The sequence below is a fragment of the Peromyscus maniculatus genome, chromosome 1, assembly GCF_049852395.1.
Source record: "Peromyscus maniculatus bairdii isolate BWxNUB_F1_BW_parent chromosome 1, HU_Pman_BW_mat_3.1, whole genome shotgun sequence".
Lineage (NCBI taxonomy): Eukaryota > Metazoa > Chordata > Mammalia > Rodentia > Cricetidae > Peromyscus > Peromyscus maniculatus.
This window is the reverse complement of record NC_134852.1, coordinates 80,038,797-80,055,485: the sequence shown is the minus strand read 5'-3', so window position 1 is coordinate 80,055,485 and position 16,689 is coordinate 80,038,797. Positions and strand designations below refer to the sequence as shown.

Sequence of the window (16,689 nt, the reverse complement as noted above, 5' to 3'; positions counted from 1 at the left end):
TCCTGCTCAGCCCGGCGAGGGGCCGCCAATGAAATGACTCAGTGGTCATGCGCAACCAATGGGAAAGCAGCATGTCTCGCCGCGGGCCTATGGGCGCGCGCCGTGGGCGGGCGGGGCCGGCCCCTTTCCAGTCCCGGTGGGGTGTGTTAAAGGGACAGGGCCCCGGTGCGGGTGTTTCACCCGGCTGGGCTCCGCGGCCGTGGTGGCCCTGGGCTTGCGGCCGGCGCCCGTGACAGCAGCGTCGCGGAGCCGGCTACCCCAACCCGGGGCCGCTGCCGACCTCGCTGGCAGAGCCGCATCTCCTGGCGGGATGGGCGGCGATGCGGGAGCCGATGGTCCCCGGGGCCGCGTCAAGAGCCTGGGGCTGGTGTTCGAAGACGAGAGCAAGGGCTGCTACTCCAGCGGGGAGACAGTGGCTGGGCACGTGCTGCTGGAGGCTGCAGAGCCGGTGGCCCTGCGCGGGCTGCGTCTGGAGGCCCAGGGCCGTGCCACCTCTGCCTGGGGCCCGAGCGCGGGGGCCCGGGTCTGCATCGGTGGCGCCGCGCCAGCAGCCTCCTCGGAGGTGGAATACTTGAACCTGCGCTTGAGCCTGCTCGAGGCCCCAGCTGGTGAGCATGAGCATCTCCAAGGGAGGGGGCAGGAGGGGGCGCGCCTCTGGGTGGTGGGTGACGTTGAGGGAAGCTTCTGGAAGGGGGAATCATCTGTACTGTCACGGATGGAGGGCAGGAGGCCAAGCCTGTGCCCCTACCTGGCTTCTAGGAAGAGTCCAGACCCTTGGGGTGGTGTGCCTTTGCACCTGGCCTCCTAGGATCTTCTAGTGACCTGGAGGGGAGTGAGTCGTTGCCGTGGGAACCAGCGATTAGACTGTCTGGGTTCTAGGGTCCTTTCTGACCTGGAGGCAATAGACAGTGGAACCAGAACCTGTGAGGTTCCTTTATGTGGTGCCCAGAGTTTCATGGGCCTCCATGCCTCCGTTCAGGATGATTTGCAGAAAACTCGATCTTGGGGAGAGGGAAGTGGTACTTGGGTAGTTCAAGGGAGGCATTCCCTCTCTGGGGAACCTGTGTCTAAGAGCTGCCCCTTTCTGTACCTCCTCTTCCTCTTGCCTCTCTCCCCTTTCAGAAAGGCCTTTGGAGACAGTGCCATCTGGGGATTTCTGAATTACACCTTCCTGTTCACTCAGAGTTTTCCATAAGTGCCCATGCATATGTATGTTGGGCTAATGCTTGGGACATCAGCTGTTGTTGTTCATCTTGAAAATGCTAGTAACCGTGAGTCAGGCTTCTGACTGACAGTGGAAACTACTCTAAGCCTTTACCTGTGCCTCATCAGCTTGGACCTATCAAATGCGAGCTTAAAACTTAACTCTATCTTAGCCGCCCGTGGAGAAGTGCAATGTCCACAGTTAAGTCCTCAAATGTGTACCACTAACAGGAGCTGCCTTTTGGATAAAGGGGTGTGGCAGGTGGCAGCTCTTACCTTCCTCCGTGTCCTTTCCTCCTTGTGGATTCCAGGAGTCTTTTTCTCCCGGTAATAACGGCCAACTTGAATGTTAAAGATGGCTGACTGGAGGGAAGGCCATGGAAGAGACAGGTAAGCAGGTTTTTGTCCAAGATTCAGACTCTGAGCCCATAACTACTGAGGAAATGGAGACAAAATTCGAAGCATTGAACCTAGGGTGAGAAATGAGCATTACTTTGGTAAAATCTGGGGTAATAGGTTTTTGGATCACAAGTAAGATATTGTAGCTTTGTTCTAAGGAAATGGGATTTCTAACTCTAGACAGTTTCCAGTTTTCTTAGACTATATTAGCAATGGTTATAGTTTACTTAAAGTCAGTGTTTCTTTTAGTTAAGGGGGGAAACCATCACCCCACATGCCTCCCCTTTGGAAGAACGTAGCACCTTCACACATAGGTTCTCAGAGCCATTAACTCTATAAACAAGCTATCCTTCAATGGCCCGAGGAGATTTTTTTTTTTTTCTAAACGTTGACTCCTAGGAAATGTAATATTGAGATCTTTTTTTTTTTTTTTTTGGTTTTTCGAGACAGGGTCTCTCTGTGTAGCTTTGCGCCTTTCCTGGGACTCACTTGGTAGCCCAGGCTGGCCTCGAACTCACAGAGATCCGCCTGTCTCTGCCTCCCAAGTGCTGGGATTAAAGGCGTGCGCCACCACCGCCCGGCTTGAGATCTATTTTTAAAACTCTTTCCAGAATATTCTCTAAAATTAATATTCTTACTGAACTACTTACTGTCAGCATGGCTGAACTGCTTCGTGTCTTTAAGACCCGATTGTGATAAAGACCCAGGGACCGAAGTGGAGAGCTAGCTTCAGTTCACAGGCACCCACCAGAGTGTGACCGCATACCGGGCCCTCACTTGCCCGCTGCAACATCTCTAGACCCCAAGGCTTCTGAAACACTTCCTTTAGGAGCTCTGACGAGAAGCCCTCCAGTGAATGCAGCTGCTCCCTATGGCACTGAGTCCTCAGAGGACAAGGTAGAAGTAAGGAGCCAGAAAAGAGAAGCAGAAATGGCCGCACTGGACATCTTGTGAATGCTTTTAACTAAACATAAGGATTGAGAAGAGAAGGAAGCACATTTTTCCAGATCCTCCAGTGATTATCTACTTCCTCGAGTTGATTTTCTCCTGTGGAGTTCTGTCATTCCTGTGTGGACCTGTTTCCTGAGGAGCCCATTCGTGTCTCTTGTCACTTTGTGATATGCTGGGCAACTCTCTTCTCCACATACCTGTCCTGCCTCCTCGTGATGTTCCCTTTATTTAAACCCTCCACACTCATCTGTGCTGGGATCCTCAGACTCCAGGCCCAGTGTTGTTCGTGTGAGAAGTCGTGGGATTTTAGCACTCTCTAGTCTTCTTGAGTACAGATCTCGCATCTCCTTTCCCCCAGCTGGTCTTCTGAGGACTGAAGGGACCGGTCCTTCTATCACCTGAGCCTAAGTCCAGTAAACGTTGGATTCACATGCAATCCACATTTCTAAACAAGTGCATGTACTTTGCCGTGTATAACCTAGTGGTCACAAATCAGACCCCATCTCAGCTCTGTTCCCCTGAGCCTCTTGGAGAAGATGGGGTACAGGAGTGGCCCTTGATTGCAGTCCTGTTGCTCTTCTGGGACCCTCCTGATGCTTGTGTGACCACTCCTGCGTGTTGGGAACCTCTTGGGCTCACACTGTGTCACACTACTTTATGGACCCTGTGTCCTGACTTGTCCCTGTTCCTTTACTTTCAAGTCACCTACCTGCGATGTCTTTCTATGTGAAATGGATCCATGTTCCTTCTTTCCCCTTAATGTAGTACATACTGAAAACCAGAGATAGATTTAGGGCACTCATTGGACCAGGAATGTATTTTTATTTTCTAAAAGTGCAGGATTGAAATACCGAGTAATACAGGTAATTAAGTAAACCAAAGAAACCCACCTCATTAATGGTTTTGACCACATGAAGCAGAAATATCAAGTCAGGTAACAAACCAAATTCCACACCAAGTTGTCTACCATCCTTTTTCACCTTACTTCCTTCACCCACAATGTAGCCTCAAGTCTGAGATCAAAGGGAAAATCGGTCACGTGCCGTAGGGAGCCATTGACCAGAGTGGAAGCCACAGGATCCACTTTGGATCCACGTAAAACAGACTGACTATGGACATTCATCACAGGTGCTGGTGGTCCCTCTAGTCTCACACCATCCATCCCTGTACTTTGGCGTTTGCTCGTAACAAGCCTGTGCGTGGTTGACTGACGTTAACAAGAACGGGATGGGGCCACGCCATGCTTGGAAAATCCTGCTTTCACCACTGAGAAACCCTGTTAATCCCAGGAGAGCTAAAGGGTGAAGAGCTGACTCTGGCTGCTTTGGCTGTCTTCTGTGTAACTATTACTAATGCTGTCCCAGGTTTTCCATCTCAGTCTAAAGAATACACAGTATGATTATTTTAGTACAGACAAAGAAATGTAACTTGTCAATTAAATATTGTCAGTTAAATATTGATGTCTCATGTTAGCATAGAGTAACATCTAGGTGTGTGCATAGGTGTGTGCGTGCGTGTGTGTGTGTGTGTGTGTGTGTGTGTGTGTGTGTGTGTGTGTACACATATATGAATATGCACTACATGTGTGTTTATTTACATATACTGTATATGTATGTTGGAACTCTTGGCCCTAGGTAGCACTCTACGGTAATTATATAATTGATCATTTTGTGGGGTGTGTGTGTGTGTGTGTGTGTGTGTGTGTGTGTGTGTGTGTGTGTTTCTTCGTAAAAGACAAATTCAAATTTAGTTCTCTCCATCTGTTTTAAGAACTTGTGGAGTGTACTGCACAAAAAAATACATGGCTTAGATTGTGAAAACTCCTGATTTGAAGCTGATCTTCGTTAAAATCCACTGTGGTCTCTTTCAGGTGAAGGCCTCACTTTGTTGCAACCTGGAAAACACGAGTTTCCCTTTCGCTTTCAACTTCCATCTGAGTGAGTGGAGCCTTAAGTTGTCTGTTTCCCTCCCTTACCTTGTGTCCTGTATTCGAGCACCCAGTGTCCCCAACACTAAATGCCCTTGCTAACCCTGTGGGGCCCTCCCTGTACTCCCACGCTGACTCTTGGTTTTTCAACCTTCATCCACAGTTTCAAGCGTGCTTTTCCTGACTCTGTCTGGCTGAAAATAAGCTCATAAATCGATATCTTTGGTTTCTTTCAGACCGTTGGCAACGTCGTTTACTGGGAAGTATGGCAGTATTCAGTATTGTGTGAGGGCTGTTTTGGAACGACCCCAAGTACCAGACCAGAGTATAAGAAGAGAGCTCCAGGTTGTCAGTCACGTGGATGTCAACACTCCACCCTTATTGGTAAGCTCTCCCTTGCTCTGTCCCTCCTTCCTTTCAGTAGTGATGTCTGTATTTTGTCAGGGTAATGGTGAGCTACACTGTCGCTGTCTGCTGGTTCCGAAAACACAATGTAACCCATAGGCGTTCACTATAAAGATATGATTCTAGGTTGGGCAAATTACAAATTGTGTGTGGTAATACTATTGATTATGTCCCTGCTGTTCAGGGCTGCTCTTGCCAAAAAGTTACACAGGCTTGAAATGCATTAATAAGCCTTAATAACAATAATGCACAGCAGAGAAGGGTTACTTTTACCAGCCCGGCCACATTCGCAGGGCTGTGGCATTCTGAATTCGCCAATAATAGCAGGTTGAGGAACGGTAATTACGAAAGAGTATTAATCACACTCAGCCTGTTATTGAAGCCCAGGCCATTATGCTATGTATCCTTCCATTTTGCATGTCATTTTCTAGCATTAAGTAAGTGTGTGCAGCTGCCACCACCACGAGCCTTTCACTTATCATTTCCTTATGACAGATTTGGCCACATTAAGGCATTGAACTTCTAATAATCATCAGAAATACTGTAGGCTGGGAAGAAGGATCAGGCTATAAGGAACAACAGAATAGGCAAGATGGGAGCTAATGAGCTACATTCTTTTATCTGCACCCATATTATCAAAATAATATAAAATTATACCTTCGATTTTCATGAAAGCTGATAGGACCAAATGGGTCTTCATTTAAATATGAATGAATGGTGTTATTTTTTACTTCATAGATAATACAGAGATAATCTAAACTTCCCATCTTGACACTGATGTGGCAAAGATGTGTTTTTAGTATTGGATGCTTCTTTTTCTAGCTAATATTTTTAAAGACAAGGGGAAAGCCAGCAGCTAAAAGTTTTTTAGTTCTTATTCTCACAGGAAGTAGAATAAATGTTCCCCCTTGAGATAACAGATGACAGACACACCATGCTTGAACCGCACTGCCCTGGGGCACGCCCTCTTGAACAGCTCCTTAAGTTCCATTTGGAAAAGTGCATTAGTAGTGTGTATGTATGTGTGTGTATATATATATATATATATATATATATATATATATATATGTATATGTATATGTATATATATATATGTAGAATTTTAAAACTATTTCTAAAATTGCCATGGTCATGTGGGAAGTTGAGGTTTGTTTTTTGTCAAAAACAGACCCTTGACCCATTTACTATTAATTTCTAAAAGAGAGAGAAAAAAATGACCAGCAACAGTATCTTACAGGACGCTTTTGTTTTCATGCCTTGTAAACAGAGCATTTAAGCCTCAGCTGAGTGCTTTTCTTCCTTTGAAGACTAGAATCCTGTAGCGGGGTATAAGGTGTCTCATCACATTTTCAGGTCTGCTGACACAGGATAGGTGGACACACCATTAAAGCCCCCAGACTAGTCTAAGAACATTTGAAAGTTCTGTCTGATACGTGTTCTGAAGTAAACAAAAAGACTGTTTACTTATCCTGTGTGGTATATGCCAAGCAGTGTAACATTCCGATTGTTGATTTTTGTTTCGTTGCTTCTTTCTCCCGATCTTTACATTGTCTTAAAACATAATTCTGTCATACTAGTAAGATGGCTCGGGGGTAAGAGTGTCGCTGTGAAGGCAAGAAAGCCTGAGTTCCAATTGCCAGCACCCATGCACAGGCTGGGAGTGGCCACACATGACTACAGCCTCAGGAGATGGGGAAAGAGGCCGGTCCATCCCAGGGACTCACTGGCAGGCAACCAGCCTAGATTAAAATGTGAGCTTCAGATTCACTGAGAGACCATGTCTCAAACAAAAAAGAAAAATGGAGAGTGATAGGGGCAAGTTCTGGACATTTTCCCTTGCCTTGTGCATGCCCTGGCATGGGGGTGCACTCCCCCGCCACACACACTTGTACGTGTGCTATGCTATACCTACCACACACACAGTGATAGTTCTAGAATACTTAAAGTGTGAATATGACCCTTGATTGCTTTTCTAAAGGATGTTGTGTCATTTCCTAGAAACACAATAACCTCAGGGATAAAACAGGATGATGTCACACAAGTTTGAATCTCAGAACTAACTCACTACCGTTTTCCTAAGAGGGAAATAGGTTTCAGCACTTGGTGTCACATGAGAATAAGAAAGATTGATATTTCTTTATAATTATTCTCTAAAGGGCTATATGTTCTCTTGAGTGGTTTAACTAAAGTCCTTTTGTTTGCAACTTTCAAGACTCCTATGCTGAAAACGCGGGAGAAAATGGTCGGCTGCTGGCTCTTCACGTCCGGCCCTGTGTCACTGAGTGTGAAAATTGAAAGGAAGGGCTACTGTAATGGTAAGCGGCATGTTTGAAACAGTCCAAATGAAAGACGCATTGATTTCACTAGATGACTTAAGTGATTTAAAGCAGTAAGTTTTATAATCTATAAAGTACTTTGTATTTTAAAATATAGTTAACATTTGCATATTTTTAAGGGCATGTGTAACAGGCTTTAATAAAACTCCCATTTTTTTTCCTGACTCCAATCTTGTTGCTTTAGTAACAAAATAAAACTCGGGAGAGTGGGGAAATGTTGGCATTTTATTTTAATGTTGTGCAAGAAGATACAGAGCTGTTGGAGAATTAGGGTGTAGATGTGCAATGTTGTGAACTAACTTGCCTGCCCATCGTTGTTTGTACCTTCGCCTTATGAATTCCTGAGCCGCAAAGGCTCTGCTCGCTGTTGGGCAGGTTTTCATTCCTTGGGCTCTCATGAGGTTGTTAGTAAGCCTCCTACTGCATCATTTCTTTATGTACCTTATCTTAATTTATGCATATTGCTTATTTACATATCTTGAAGCTTGTTAATGTTACATTTTTACATTGGAAAAGTGAATAGTACAATTGGTATAAAAGTGCCTTCTGCACGAAATGTCCATTCCTCTCCCTAAGATTTCTCACAGAAGCTTCCAGCCAGGACTTCAGCAGTGTTGGGCTGTCACAATGTCCACTAATGCCTTGGGAATGCTCTGAAATGTCCCCAAGTCCATCTTGTTTCTCTTCTCTTTTCAGGAGAAGCTATTCCCATCTATGCAGAAATAGAGAATTGTTCATCTCGCCTGATTGTTCCTAAGGCAGCCATATTCCAAACCCAGACCTATCTGGCTAGTGGAAAGACAAAGACAGTCCGGCACATGGTTGCCAACGTTCGAGGAAACCACATTGGTTCTGGAAGTACAGACACGTGGAACGGGAAGATGCTGAAAATTCCACCTGTTACTCCCTCCATCCTGGATTGCTGCATTATCAGAGTGGACTATTCCTTAGCTGTAAGCAAAGCTTCTCGAACAATCAGAAATACATGAAAACAGATCAGGAAGCCATACAATTGCAAATATTATCTCTAATCATCTCTTTAATGCTTGGGAAAATGTTAGCACCTTTTGGTATATGAAGATGAGCCTTCTCTGTTACTAAAAATCAATCTCTACCTAGGGGAATTTGATGAAATAAACTTAAGGGAACTGAGGTGATGTGAGGAGTGTTTGTGACACTGAAGCACAGGTCGTTTTCCAGGGTTGTTACAAGCTCTGTCAACTTACAGGGAAACACGTGAAGGCCACAGTTCCCTATCACAAGGTTGTCCTGCAGTTAGTGTGTGTTCATTTTGTTTAGTTAGGACAATTTACATTTGTCCTGGGGTGGCGTGGTGGGAGACAAAGGCATTTGTTCCTATGAAAAGGAAGTTGAATCAGCTTAGTTCCCACGCGGTTTACCCTAACTCTGTGTTTTTCTTTCCCTCAACACATGCTTTTCTTTTGTACCTACCAGGTATACATCCACATTCCTGGTGCTAAAAAACTGATGCTGGAGCTACCCTTAGTTATTGGTACGATTCCATACAGTGGCTTTGGCCGCAGAAACAGCAGTATTACAAGCCAGTTCAGTGTGGACATGAGCTGGTTGGCACTGGCCCTGCCCGAGCAGCCCGAAGGTAAAGCATTTGTGTCTTCTAAAGTGACGTTTTAGATAGAGACCAGCTGCAAACAGAACATGACAGGAGCAGGTGTTGGCATGCCCGCTCCCCAACCCCCCCACCCCCACCCCCACATTAGTGTGTACACGGTCTTTTGGCAGTGACCAAATGCCAAGCAAGAAGACGCCCAGGGGAGGAAGGGTTCATTTGACTTCCGTTCTGAGGGTCCAGGGAAGGATGGCAGTGGGAAACGTTTGAGCTGTGGCTGCAGACTTGCGAGGCAGCTGGCCACAGTGCATCCACAGTCTGGAAGCAGAGCGGGATGGGTGCTGCTCAGTGCACCCTGTCTCTCTTACCTGAGTCTGAGGCCCTGGCCCATGGGACAAAGCTGCTCCCATCCAAGTGGTTCTGCCTTCTTCAGTCCAGGCTCTGGAAACTCCCTCACAGACATGGCCAGGGTCCTGTCCCCTGAGTGATTCTAAGTCCAGTCAGGTTGACTGTGAAGTTGAACCATCACCACTGCTCTGTTGTTTGATCCTACTAAATTATATAACATCCCCCCTGGAGAAGGAACCATGAGCGTCTGCTTTAGCCATGACACAAAGCCAGGGGCAAACCCAGGAATGAAGTGTACATCTCCTAAGACTAACTTACAATATGAAAACAATGAAAAATGGCTAAGATAGACGTATAGACTGTTACATATTTCCTATAACTATAGCTCAGAGATACTTGTTTACCTAGATAGTGACATGTAGATCAAAAAAAATAGAAATGTTCATTGAAAATAGAACGTAATCGACATTAGTAGCTGTGTATTAAGGGGACTGGAACTTTTCTTGTAATGGCCACCGAATCTTCAGTTTGGCTCAGTCTCTTGCTTTTGTAAGAGTTGAGAAGACACACCTTAATTAGGGCATGTTTGCATGGATTTCTGACCTCAAACTCCATTTCTATTTCAGCACCACCAAATTACGCCGATGTGGTAACCGAGGAAGAATTCTCCCGACACACTCCTCCGTACCCTCAGCCCCCTGACTGTGAGGGAGAAACCTGCTACTCTATGTTTGCCTGCATACAAGAATTCCGGTTTCAGCCTCCACCGCTTTATTCAGAGGTAAAGAAAATTAGACTCATTAAGCCGTCTGCAGACAATCGCTTGCTCCCCTCCATTCATTAACGTGCCTTTGCTGACTCATAATTGGCTGAGTATGCGCATAGACTTGTTCTTACCCAGTTGATAGATTATCACAGCCACTTAGCACATTTTGTGGTACTTAGCTTGTGATCTGTGGCGTGCATATGCAGTGTCATGCATTGCCTTGAAGATGTTTGATTTGGCCACAAAAGATAGAGCCCTCAGCAGACAGTGGAGGACTTGATCACAGGTGCTGAGCAACTTCCACTCACAGCTGTCATGCAATGAGAAGCAGGTAGGAGAACCAAGGCGCCTCAGCCATTAGCTCCCTCCCTTTCCTGTCTTGCAGGTTGATCCACATCCTGGGGATGCCGAAGAGACGCCGCCACCGCCGCCTGTTTCCTTCATTCTCTGAAGAGATCCCGGCATTCACTGTGTTGTTACCAACTTAGAATATCGGTTCTTTCGCCTGCCTTGGTGGAGGAGAAAGTGAACTTGAGAACATTTGCACTTCAAGTGTGAAGATAACAGAAATGAAAGAGCTTGAGAACTTTTTAATGGGGTGGTCACACAAGTTTGTAGGGTGGAGTCGGTTGTCCCCTTTCAAAGTGGATGAAAATATGAACTGAAAAACCGGAAGTCCTGGTGATGGGAGAGGAAGTGGAGGATTGTCTGCACTGTTGGAGAGAGGAGTCTTAAGGAATTGGAAGGTTGCAGGAGTGTGCTCTGACCAGGGTTCACACAGTTAGGAACTTACGGACTTGGTAGGAAGACTTGATGTGGGGGAACAAGACAGCTTGGAAGTAAGTGTGAATGAGGAAGTGGTCTACTTTCAGTGGAATTGAGGTCCCAGGTTTAGGGGTCCTCATGATTTCTTATGTTACCACAGCAAGGACCAAGGTCCTTCAAAGTATCCTTTCTGGAGTCCATGGTCATGGGAGATCCTGATGGAAGCGACAGTGGTTCCACTCTGCTGAGGAGGTTAAAATGTGCTTTGAAAATTGGCTCTACAGTACCGGGAAGCCTAGAAGGGATTCCTTAAAAGCTTGCCACATTGAAAGGAAAGAGGAGTTCTCATATGGAGTGTGTTGTGAAAGGCCACGCTTCCTCCCTCTGTAAGAACTTCTGCAGAGTGTATGTTCGATGTTCCCCATCCCTCCGTTACCTAGGGAATATTAGAAAAAGATGGGGTAGGCACGACATCTTTAGGATACCTGATACCCACACAAAACAAAGTGTTTCCTTATCCTACCTCTGGTGGCTTCCTCAGGCCTGCTCTCGGAACTCCAGGCCTGACTGACCTTTGGGGTTTCTGCTGTATGCAGTCGGCAGACTCCTTCCAGCCTGTCACTTGATCTGAAACAAGACCAAGGGAAAATTCCATGAGCTTAGCATTAAATAGAAATAAGTACAAACACCCAAGATCTTAAAAGAAATCCCATCTCAAAAGAGGATGGGAACGTGCCTGAGCTCTTCCTGCGATGTGGCTTCAGTGGGTGGATGGCAGTGGCCATGCTGTGCATTCTTAGTCCAGTTTGTTAGTAATTCCATTTAAACTGTGATTTTTTTTTTAATTGTTTTGGTGCAATATTTTGTTGTCATTGAGCCTCAGGATAATTCAGACCTACAGGACTGTGATGCTGCTGACAGGGTCAGCCATGTCTTTACCAGCCTCCTCCCCTCCTGTTCACGGTCACATGCTCAATTGTTTTGCCTCCAATCTGTTGGTCCCAGGAACTAAGAACATTGCTGACACCAGGTGGGAGGGAGATTCTCACAGTGAAGATCTGGACCAGCCAAATCCTAAGGGTTTGATCTAGAAACCCTGGTGCTTTCCAGGCAGAATGTTGTGCTGCGTTCATCAGAGCGATGGATTTATTTTTCAGTCACCCAGTTCACTTAAAGACATTCATCTAGGGTTAAATTTTACATTCAAACGTCAGTGGGCCATCTGTTTTTGTACCAATGTTAGATAAATTGTACTTGTCCCCTCTTGAGCATACCTCTCTCTTCTGTGGTCATGTTAACGTCAAACACATGTATTTTCATTGTAAGCCACTGTCTAAAATGCCAAACGGTATTGCCAGTAATTGTGGTGTGGGAATTACCACAAACCTTATTTCTCATGTTAGTTGTTAGAGATTTCTTTTGTCTTTTTGTTGTGTGCAAACAGTTGTGGGTGTTCAAATACTATCTAAACTGTTTTTGTTTTACGGTAGAAATGATGCGCTGTCTTTTGGCTTCCAGGCTGTAGTTTACATGCTTTGTCAAGACGTGGTCCATCTCCATGAAACCAAAACCAAGGGGGAGAAAGTGACGGTGTGGACAGAGAGAAAACAGAACAGGTTGGCTCCCTGTAGCAAAGCTACTGCAGTCAGTTTGCTTAGAGAAATCGAAGTGTGTGTCCCCCATCCCCCCCCCCCCCCCCAGAAATGAAGCCGAGCCAACAGTGGCATTCAAGAGAACCGCTCAGAGACACAACTTGATCTGCGTCTGCCTGGCCCGACGCTTGTAGTCAGGATAATGTGAATGTAGAAAACTACATTGGAAACCCTGCAAATGAAGATCAGACTTTAGCTGCTAATACTTGCCTGTTTAGTCCCCTCTTGCTCTCATTTAGGTTTGGAAGAATGAAAAGTGCCCTTAAGGTTTTCTTTTTGATGCCCAAAGTTTGAGATTAAAAGTGTGTATCTTCTGGTGCACATAGATCTTTCCTTCCCTGGGCAGAATTTTACTTTCTCTGTTTTGGTTTTGCACAATAAGAAACTCAGTAGGCAAGGGTTATGTTTTTGATAAGTTCACTAGCTTTTTAAAATTTTTATTAAAAATGTAATAACTTAACCAAGCGGAAAATAAAAATTGTATTTTGTACTCTTGTTTGAACCCCATGGGTTCCTTTTGTTAATAAAATGGTTATACCGAAGATCTGAGTGGCTAGTTTTGTTCCTGTGTTTACTTCAAAGACTGAGTTAAGTCATTATAGACTTCAGGAAAATCAATACCCACACAGAGAATGCTGTTATTAAGGTCATTTATTTATGCATGAGATCAAGAGTAAGGTTCAACCTGGAGGCTTCTGGTCCTGTGCACAGGGGACAGATTTCCAAAGGAACTCAGGTCCTAGCAATCCAAGAAGAAAAGTCACAGACTAAGAAAGTATAAACTACATGAGTCAAGGAGTGAATATTTTCTTTATTCCAAATGACATCAGGTCCAATTCACAATTTAGTGTTTGCTTGGCCCAAATCTCTGAGTTAGCAGGTCTGTGGACTGTCATGGACAACGCTAACCTAGCAAAGGTCTCCTTTTATGTGCATACACATGAATATAATCTTGATGTTACCAAGAAGATATAATGGTAATTCATCTCAAGAAACCTGCCAAGGCCTTCGTCTGAGAAGTTAACATTTGCTAAGCAGTAGTAGGCAGCCTGTTTGTTTATATTCACTTGGCTTTAACCTGTGAGATGACTGGTCCTCGGCATCTTTGCATCCATGTATGTCATCCTGGCAAATCGAAATACTTGTCATGTATAATAAGGAAAATCTTACAAGATTACCACTAAAGATTCTGTAGTTTGTATTTTGGAAATGGTGGCTTGTAAAGTTTAGGACGAAGCCAGACACTACTGGGAAACATGACACAGTCTCCAGTTACCAATGAGTTTACCAAAACCTAGAGAGGAGAACATTAGAGCCTGGCCCACATTGTGAGATCTCTGCTTGCTCTGAAATCTCCGGAGTCTACACCTTTAAGGAAGCAATGAAAACAGCCATGGCTTCCTTTGTACAGCTTGAGGGTTGCAGACCTGGATTCTAGGCTTGTGGTAGATCAAGTCTTCAGTGTTTATTTCCCAACGCCCCACCTCCAGAAAGGACCACAATCTGCCTAAACCGCTTCCTAAGTATGTTTAATTAGTAGTTGGGATTCCTTCTTCAACCCAAGATCTAAGACCTTCATATTTCAAAATAATTACAGCCTCGCTGCAAAAACAGTACACCAAAGTCCACTAGGCCTCCTCCCAGGCTCCCTAGTGCCGCCATCTTACACAGGGAAGACAGCAGCCAAAATAACACCGACACAGAGGAGCAAGCTTTTGCCTACACTGGGTCTTCTTCTGCTTATCATTGTGTGTTGCAGCTCTGTGACATGTTACCGCATGTGGAGGTTCATGTAATCACGGCCACAATCAAGATTCAGAACTGCTCCATCATCACAGAGAAACTCCACAAGGGCTGACTCTGCAGTCACACCTCCCTGTTTTTTTCCCCTAGCCCCACCCCCACTGACTGACCTGTTCAACATCTCTTATTTTGCCATTTTCAGAATGCTGGATACAGGGGTTCATTCAGTCTGTACCTGCTTGAGATTTTCTTTTTTCATCCCTTGTAGCAAGTTGAGATCCACACACACTGCTGCCTGAGCAACAGAGTGTGCCTTCATAGTTGAGCTGAGATAGTTTCAAGTCGAGATTAGCTACTAGTTAACACTTCATTTTGCAGTTTGCAAATAAAGTGTATAGCAATTGTGTACACGTGATACTTTCATAAATATTTCAATTTGGGGCTTGAGAGCTACTTTCTATGTGACAGAAAATACAGTTCAGATCTACATAAACTTCTAGGGGTACATCTTCAGTTTGTCAAACTGCTTCAAGTATTTTGCCTATAAATGACAAGCTGCGGCACAATAGATGAACAGGTCTTATATCAGAGATAAGTTAGTAATTGCAGACCTGTAGTAACTACGCTAGCCTATTTTTTTTGTATCAAGTTCCAAATCTGATCTATTTCAGCCTAAGACGTGCAGTAAAAAGGCTACTTTTGCCTTGTGTGTTTCCATTTTAAGCTCTGTGAGTTTTCTCCCGGTCTCCATTTTGTCTCTCATTGGTCACAGTCCCAATTCTTATTATCTATTGAGATAGCACATATAACACAAAATTTTAACTACAAATATGCTTTTTCTTAATATTATGAGACAAAAGATTGCTTGTTAAGACTCAAGTTTGTATGGCCAGAACTTATTTCATACTAGCCATTTATGCTAACCTAAGGGGTTTTCTCTTAAAATTAGAATGAGTAGAGCCTTTTGATTATGTAAAAAAGTAAAATATATGTCTGGATGGCAGGAAAAGACCTACTTCAGGCAGCATCTCCCACTGGGAATCAGCAAAACGCTGAAGCCTCCCTGCTCTTGCACACACAGACCACATGCATGCATGTACACACAGACATCTGATGATACATAATTACACAGATCAATATGTACGGACACATGTGGACACCCTTTTTTGTCTGGTTATTTTATCTTTCTCATTGCCTCCAGTCCTGGGTCTGCTTCAGGTCGACAGGTTTATGATCTATAGATAATGAGCTTCAAAGGAGCAGACAAATGCACACATCTGCACACACAAGGCATACTTCTTCATATACACACATACATGGATAGGGATAGAAGGACACAAAGCATATCAGTAAATTGATGTACCTTGCACAAGAAACAGATAAGGGACAAGAACTTGTTCAGTAAAGCAATTTGCCTGGTTCCAGCAAATCTCGATATACTACAGGAAGTGAAAAGCAAAACCTGAACTAACACTGATTGATGGAAGTCCAGCACATAACTGAGATGGGTCTCGGAACCAATTCGACTACATAGGAAACTTCAGGAAGGGACAAAAAGATGGCTCAGTGGTGACGTGTAGCCAGAAGTTTTCTCCAGTCTTGCAGAATTTCTCCCACCCGCATCCCACAGCCACTTGGCCCCAAATAAACACACACAGGCTTATATTATTTTTAAACTATGGCCATGTCAGGCTTCCTGCTAGCTAGCTCTTATATCTTAAATTAACCCATTTCTATAAATCTATACTTTTCCATGTGGCTTATGACTTACCTCTACCTTTATATCTTGCTTCTCCTGGTGGCGGCGGCTAGCAGTGTCTCCCTTGCCTCTCCTTTCTCTTCCTGTCTATCTGTTTGGATTTCCCACCAGCCTCTAAGCTGCCTTGCCATAGGCCAGGGCTCTATTTATCAACCAATCATAGCAACATATATTCACAGCACGTAGAAAGACATCCACAGCAGTGAAGAGAACTTACTGCTCTTGCAGAGGACCTGGGTTCAGTCCCTAGCACCCACATTAGGTGGCTCACAGCTGCTACTAATGAGTTCCAGGGCATCTGATGCCTTCTTCTGACCTCATCAGACACCTGCACACATATCATATACATAAACTCATGCACATACACAGATATACACATAAGTTTAAAATAAATTAATCTTAAAAAAAGAAAGGGGAGAATTTTGTTATAGATCTTCTTTGACAGTTCCAAGGGGACCAGAGTTATGGGGGGAAAAAAACCCTTAGGAACCTAAAAATTATTTTAATTTTTCTTTTGCCTAAACTAAACCAAGTTAATGAAGAGTGTGTGTGTGTGTGTGTGTGTGTGTGTGTGTGTGTGTGCGTACATATGGGAAGAATGTGATATTAAGCTAGAATCTTGCTTTATCCTTCTTTGGAGAGGATAAAGGCAAAAATTCTTGGTAAATCTCTTAAGAGAGCACATATCTGTCCCTGTGCTTTTTCTAATCTTGGTCTCAACAATTCTCGCTCAAACAATCCCTCCTCTTTCTCGCCAACTGGGCTCCTGGAGCTCTACCTGGGGCCTGGCCGTGGATCTCTGCATCTGCTTCCATCAGTCACTGGATGAGATTTCTACCATGACAGT

At 44.6% G+C, this 16,689-nt stretch overlaps 1 protein-coding gene across 1 annotated transcript; it reads left to right on the top strand.

Moving 5' to 3' along the window:
• The first annotated feature begins 163 nt into the window (after positions 1-163).
• On the top strand, positions 164-12,882 carry Arrdc4 (arrestin domain containing 4). Its single transcript, XM_006984417.4, has 8 exons — positions 164-608; positions 4,424-4,490; positions 4,717-4,864; positions 7,098-7,200; positions 7,918-8,174; positions 8,677-8,839; positions 9,784-9,938; positions 10,309-12,882. The coding sequence occupies exons 1-8, from the start codon at positions 311-313 to the stop codon at positions 10,372-10,374; spliced, it is 1,257 nt and encodes a 418-aa protein (XP_006984479.1). The 5' UTR covers positions 164-310; the 3' UTR covers positions 10,375-12,882.
• The last annotated feature ends 3,807 nt before the right edge of the window (positions 12,883-16,689 follow it).